General features: G+C 38.5%; 1 protein-coding gene across 1 annotated transcript; it reads left to right on the forward strand.

Annotated features, from left to right (window-relative positions):
• Positions 1–1,751: 1,751 nt before the first annotated feature.
• LOC144639556 (2-hydroxyacylsphingosine 1-beta-galactosyltransferase-like) lies at positions 1,752–5,177 on the forward strand (the record flags this gene model as incomplete). The annotated part of the gene is made up of 5 exons (XM_078498846.1): positions 1,752–1,895; positions 2,109–2,718; positions 3,474–3,680; positions 4,559–4,849; positions 5,145–5,177. Coding segments are annotated over exons 1-5 (1,285 nt in total), but the record flags the coding sequence as incomplete, so codon positions are not given.
• Positions 5,178–7,202: the final 2,025 nt, after the last annotated feature.

Raw genomic sequence — 7,202 nt, forward strand, 5'->3', positions numbered from 1 at the left:
AGGGAGCCTGTTCATTTTATAATTTTCTATCAAACTAGGAAACGTTCTGATTTAGAATGTTCTAATGTAAAATATTTTTTTTTATTCCTATTACGGCTGTAAGGCATTTCGTACGTTACCCAACTGGCATTCATAGTGAGGTGGGATCATGCAAAGTAGTAGTAAGTAGTGATCCATCGTAGTTTAAAACAATTAGGTGAACAATGAAGCGGCCGAAAAGGCTAAGGGGCAAAAGTTTTCCATATAAAAGATATCAAAAAGAAAGGGAACTAATGAAACAAAATGGGTTCATGTCGATGTGGCAAGATCACACATTTTCCCTAACACCATAATGTAAATTATTGCTATTACCTCGCTTTATTCGAGAGTGAGCCATAGTAAAGAAAAGTGAATGGAAACAAACTAGGTTCTTCTCGACGTGGCAAATTGTTTACTGGAAGTTGGTAACTCACTTGCAAGAGAAACCCGATTGAAACAATTTGATTCACGAACGAAAGTGATATATAATATACAAATGAAACCCTTTCTCCTAACACCATCAACTTTTTTCTCTTACATCGTTAAATTTAAAGGTGATATCGATTACTGCTTAACACCCCTTAAGGACATATGAAACAAGCGAAGTGAAGAGACTGAAATAAGTCACTGTTATTTAAGTGAGTCGTTCAGTGCGCTCAGGGAAACTTGCTTGATTGATGAAGAGTAGCCATACAGAAAGCTAGACGTACAACTAACAGACACTCTGTCTTCATTAATTTGACTTTGAGGACTTTGAGCTTGGCTGATAAAACAAAGAGATGAATTAAATTAATATAGAAATGCATATCATTGTATATAAAATAAGTAAACAATTTGAGTGTAATGAAAATAATATACAGAGACAAATCAGGCTTCACATGTCTTTTAGTAGGCAGCCATCTTCAGCATGGTTGCCATTTCCAGCGAAATCATTGCTTTTATTGAAGAGCGAGTGATACACGATGCCACGTGTTTCCAAACGTTTTAGTACAAGAATAGACTATATATAACGCATTGTCTTTTCTGCAGCGACCTGCAGGGACCTGCAGGCCAAGATACATCACAACAGTTTGAAAATTGTTTTTTTTTTAGATTAGATAACGTTCTTTGTATTTTTATTTTTGACCACATTCTCCACGAGGAGAGAAGGGATTATGATGATTTATTTTTATTTTTTCCGCTCTGCTTGCTATTTTTCAACTTATTTATGTGACCTTGTTTGACCTTATCTGCAGTCAGCAACTAACTTTACATTTCTTTTCTGATTTACTTGAACCATGTTTGTACTTTTTTGTGTACTTTTTTTTCTTTCCTTCGTTTTCTTTAACTCGCAAGTAAATTAAACATGAACAATGAAAAATGTGTAAATAAAAAGAAATAAAAAATCACTAATGAGATGCAATTCACAGTTGCATACCTTATATTTACAAAAGGGTAAATTTACATGTAGCCACCCATGCAGAACGTTTGATTCGTCACGGTCATTCTTTTGCCATAAACAACTAAATATGCAAGTTCAAACTCGTAAATATTGTTGAAATTCCATTCCGTTGTATATTTTGTACGGATTGACGATGCTATGACTCTTCGCTCCCTCTTTGTTTCGCCTGGCAGTATTCAACAGAGGTTCGTGACCCAAGTTAGTCCCAAACGTCTCAGAACCAATCATCTGACACGTCATAGTCTGTTTGATTAGGCTACTGAGAGTACATTACATTTCAATTGTTGAGAAAATGGCGGCTTTGCATGGCATTTTCTTCTTTTCGCTTTTGTCAAGCTGCCTGGGCGCAAGCTATGTGGCATTTCCAATGTTTTCAAGAAGTCATTACCTGGTGATTGCTAAACTGGGTGAAGAACTCGCTGCTAGGGGACACGAGGTGAGTTGAATAAACAGAAATTTCGGTTCAGTAATATCTTGCTCACATCCACTAAACTGGTTCCACTCGAAGTTATATAATTTTGGGTCATTTTCTTTAAAACTCTTTTCCTCCTCAAAGTGGCGTTTGTCCATTCGTTGAAGGTTATATGGCTCTCATCATTTCGACTCGTGAATTTATTGTCAATTGACCTGTGTTTTGATCCTACAATAGGTTCAGGTTTTTGTCGGCGATACCGAGACATATGCCCTAAAGAGTCCACTCGTACGCCCATATAACACCTCTCAGGCGTTCAAGGCTGCCTTAAAGCAAACTTTAAAGGCTGTAGGTGTTCATGGCCGTAATGTAGTAACTGAGATGGGACGTTTGACGATTGTTCAAGCCTTTTATTGCGATGATGTTCTTGGTAACAACGAGGTTATGGAAGCAGTCAAGCGTACAGACCTTGTCATTGGCGATTCACTTTACATGTGCGGGTCATTGATCGCAGATAAATTCTCCTTACCATACGTCACAGTATTTACCAACTCTCTCAGCGCACCTACAGCGCATGCGTTTTCCTTGCCGTTGTCTCCAGCTTACGTACCCCAGTTTAAGTCCGCCCTTGGTGACAACATGAACTTTGCTGAACGAATACAAAATGTTTATCACTGGATTTCCGTTTACTTGGCGTTCTTTGTTGGCATGTCACCTCCTTTTCAAGAGCTAAAGGATAAGCACAACATCACACCTAATAGGAACTTGTATGAGACCTTCAACAGAGTGGACCTGATCATAGCACAGATGGGATTCTTTCTTGACTACCCTCGGCCTCTTTTGCCAAGTAAGTTTACACATCTTTAATCATCCCTGTTAAAACGTATTTTGCGTTTTACGTTTTACTAAACATTGTAAGTTTTAAAGGTTGTGCACATTTGACATTGCAGACTTTTTGCCTAAGTGATGCGTTACAGCAACAAATACAATGAGAGCAACAGCAAAAACAACAATAAAAACAACAACAATCTCTTTTCACATTCACACATACATGCACGTATATATACATTTGCCCTCCGCAGGCAGCATGCACGAGCAATTTCCAGACGGGGCAAGTCAAATAAGATAAATAACGTTTGGGGTAGGTAAAGTCTGCGTCGAGCCTAGTGGCCCATACAGGCCGAAGCTTATCCCGGTTCCTGTAGCATGAAGCGACTAGGAATATTTCTACTCCCCCCCTGGGTGGGATGCTAGTCCATCGCAGGGTTACAGTTCAGCATTATTCGCCGGTACCCATTTATACATCTGAGTGGAGAGAGGCACTATGAGAGTAAAGTGTCTTGCCCAAGAACGCAACACAATGACCCCGGCCAGGGCTCGAACCCGGACCGCTCGATCGGTAGTTCAGCGCGCTAACCATTAGGCCACCGCGCTTCCCATATAAATAACGTTTAGTAAAAGCTTAACTTTCACCAGAGAATTTACAGTGTGTACTCGCATTTTTTTGATTTTCTTTATGTGATCTGTTTTATTTCGAATTTCATATTTGTTTTGAAACAATTGGACAAATGTCTTTTATCATTGCATATTTTTTGACAACAGATACAAGGGTTGTTGGTCCACTTCTCACCAGTCCATCCAAACCACTACCGGACAGTTTGGAAGAATTCATGCAGAGCTCTGGAGACGATGGAGTTATTCTGGTCGCATTTGGAACAACATTAGGCACTCTTGACAAAGACATATTAGCAGTGATGGCCCGTGCGTTTGCTAAATTTCCACAAAAGTTCATATGGAAGCTTAGTGAAGGTAATTAACATACACACGTTTGAGCAACTAAGAACAATTAATGATACAGAAGACTAGAAGCCTAAAACCTTTTAAATCTACATTGTACTCTCTTTGCAATTATTCCGGGGGAGGGACTCTCATATGAAAGGGGCTGAGATGCTCGTCGTCTCTTTAAGGGGTGTCAATGTCGGATTTTTGGTACCACTTAGGGTGTTCCTCTTTTAGAGTTGCAAAAAGAAGAAATATACAAAAATATAAATTCTATTTTTAAGTATTAAGGGGTCAGGAAAACCTTCAGCCATGCCTAGATTGGTCTCTTTTAGGAGTCCTTTATAAAATTTCCGACGACCATCCCCACCCCCTGTTATATGGGATTCCCACCTGGCATTTATTATGCCGCAAAGCGCAGTAAAAGCCAGCTTATGAGACAAAACGTTTAAATGCAAAGAACCACACAAAACTCGAAAAAACTCAGGCACTGTTTCCATTCAAGGTCTCTCTTATTCGGTAAATGCACGTTCACTCGAAGTGTAAGAAAGCCCTTAAATCTAAGGCCAGCATTCTCCCGTACTGTCTGTACAACCTATTTTTTTCAATGACAGCGCTAGTCGATATTTCAAGTCCTTTCTCCACCTCCTCTCCCCACCATGGGTATCAAAAGAAATATGACTTTTAAAATTGATGTTTTATATATTTATACATTATTAGAATTTGTCTGTTTTTAATTCTTTGAACATATTTTACTAAGCGAGTCTTTAGGCGATGACTTAATTATTTAGAGCCTCTACTGAAAACTGTCTTGGCGAGTTGGGCTCCCTTACTTAATGTATATATAGTTTGAACTGAAGAAAATTCTTAAGAGCCCTTAATAAGACAATTTTTCTACCTGTTATTAGCTGAGTCAAGTGCTGTTTCAGTCGGCGACAACATCAAAGTTGTTTCTTGGATGCCGCAAAATGATATCCTTGGACATCCCAAGACTCGACTATTCATTGGACACGCCGGACTAAACGGAATGCTTGAATCCATTTATCATGGAGTACCCATGATTTGCTCGCCTTTCTTTGGTGACCAGTTTGACAACGCGCGGGCTGCAAAGCATTCTGGGTTTGCTGAGGTTCTACGACTGGGGGAGCAACCGCAGAACAGTTGGTCAATGTCATTCACACAATTCTTACAGATCCAAGGTTAGACATTTGTTGTAAACTTTGTTGTACACCACAGTAACCTTCACGATGTTCAGAACAGGGGCTAAATTTATAAGCATCAATTTAATATCATTTAACAACTGCCAGTGTTTTGTTGGTATCTAGTATACATTTCAATTTTTAAATAGGCCAAAACGGGCGGTATACAAGACGTACCATTTGAAATGCAAATGACAACCGCTGACAAACCGCTAACCAACTCGTTTTCTTTTTGTTACCGTGAGTAAATTTTGTTTTGCCCTGAGTTAAGTCTGTTTTACATTCCTTTTCTTAGGCCATTTTTACTTCATTGAAAAAACACACTGCGGTGACAAACATGACAAGACAACCCATGTCGAAAAAAACTTATTACTTATTATTTTGACATTTTAGAAACAGGTAGATCAGTAATACATTGTAAAATAAAGAAAACATTGTTGTTAAAACCAGCCGTAAATGATAACGTTGGCAGTTAGATCATTGACATATTTTTCAGATTAGGTGCTAGTCTTTTTTTCACATTTAAATATTATTGTAATCTGGCCAACGGTCACTAACGGTCACATACGAAACATAAAGTTCTTATAATTAAAGTTTTTTTTTCCGACATGCGTTGTCTTGTCATGTTTGTCACCGCAGGGTGTTTTTTTGTTTTTTCAAAATTGTCGTTCAAAATTTGTCAAAATCTTTATCAGTCGGAACCATTCTTGGTTATTTTCGCCTTGTTACTCCTTTGTTGTTTCCTTTAATTTGAAAGGAATAAAAAATGACTTACTATATAGTCCATCAGCTAGTGGGGTTGTATGGCTCACTTAAGGGGAACAAACGAAACTTGTCTAATATTACTCTTTGACTATTAAGCATCATAAAAATGTGTGATAGCAAGGATAAAACGGTAGCTTTCACTGTGTAAATCGAATTTGAAATTTGCTCTCATATCCTTCTTTTGCCGCCATCTTGGATTTTAAAACAAAAATCCTTAATTTTTTTTATTCGTTCTTAAATACTTACTGATTTTTTGCTTAGATATATATTTGAGAGGTACTACATATTCAGGACATTATTTTAGCATTGTTTACGGTAATAAAAGCAAAGTACGCAATAAATAAGGTCGCAATGACCGCCATTTTGTTTTTCAGCTCGTTTTCCTTTTGCTCCTCAATCATCTAAAATAACAAAATTACCATAAAAGCGTTCCATCGCAATGCTACGTTTTTTCAAGTATACTACACCATTAATCAGTATACCCCAAAACAGATTACATAGCTACGTCCACGTACAAGGTTAGAATAGGGCTCAGTTAAGAGATCGTTGAGTACAGAACAGACAGAATCGTCACACTCGTATAAAGTCCTCCTTCACTGCTGCTATGCTTCTGTCAACTCTTCTGGAGCGGTGAAGGAATTACCGGAAGGGAATCAGTAGCTCTTCTCTAGGTTGTGGCTTGAAAATTTCCTCTTGTAACATTGAGTTCGGTTAGTGGAGATGCCTCGCGTGGTGGGAGAACCTCTGGCTTTACTTTCCCGGGCGCCGTTCACTTTTCTCTGGCTTCACTTTCCCTGGCGCCGTGAATCTCATAGCACAGCACATCCACACTCTAACACGTCTTCTCGTACAGCTGATACACTTATGCTTTCGTATCTTTAATGATCACCTCGGATACTGCAACTCCTCCCCGCTAATCGCCATAGCTCGGACGTACGTTTCGTACGTTGGCAAAGCTCCACTTTTCTGGTCTTCGCACCTCTTCCCTCTTTTTAAAGTACTTTGCATGTCCGTGGGACCATATGTTTGAAATATAGGGCTGGGTTGGAAAATGACGATTGTTTTTTAGGGGGATTTATTCAAGACACTTGAATGGCAATGGTATTTTATCTACGCGCTCTCTTTTCTTCGTGAAATAATTTTTAAATCTGCACTTTTTACTTTATTTTGTGGTACAAACAGTCATATTGTGAACAATAATCAGCCGTGGCGACGTCACATATGACATCACGTTGTTGTTTTTGAAATACTAGAATGAACGAAATCATGTTGTTAGTTCCAATAAGTTTTAAATTTGCGTTTGAAAGCGATTCGTTTACATTAAAAGAATGCAGGCAGCTTTGTAGCTTTTTCATCCCAAAAATCCAAGATGGCGGCCAAATTAAGAAGCGTATAGGGGAGCCAATTTAAAATTCGATTTATAAGTGAAAGCTACCGTTCCAACCTTGCTATCATACATTTTTGTGACGCTCAATAGGCAAGGATTAAGATAAGACATGTTTTGTTTGTTCCCCGAAAGTGAGCCATGAACCCAAATTTTCGGATCTCAGCTGATGGACTAATACCATGTCATTGCTTTTTTAAAGTC

This window comes from Oculina patagonica, unplaced genomic scaffold (genome assembly GCF_052425735.1).
Source record: "Oculina patagonica isolate OP01 unplaced genomic scaffold, crgOcupat unplaced1056, whole genome shotgun sequence".
NCBI classification, from domain to species: domain Eukaryota; kingdom Metazoa; phylum Cnidaria; class Anthozoa; order Scleractinia; family Oculinidae; genus Oculina; species Oculina patagonica.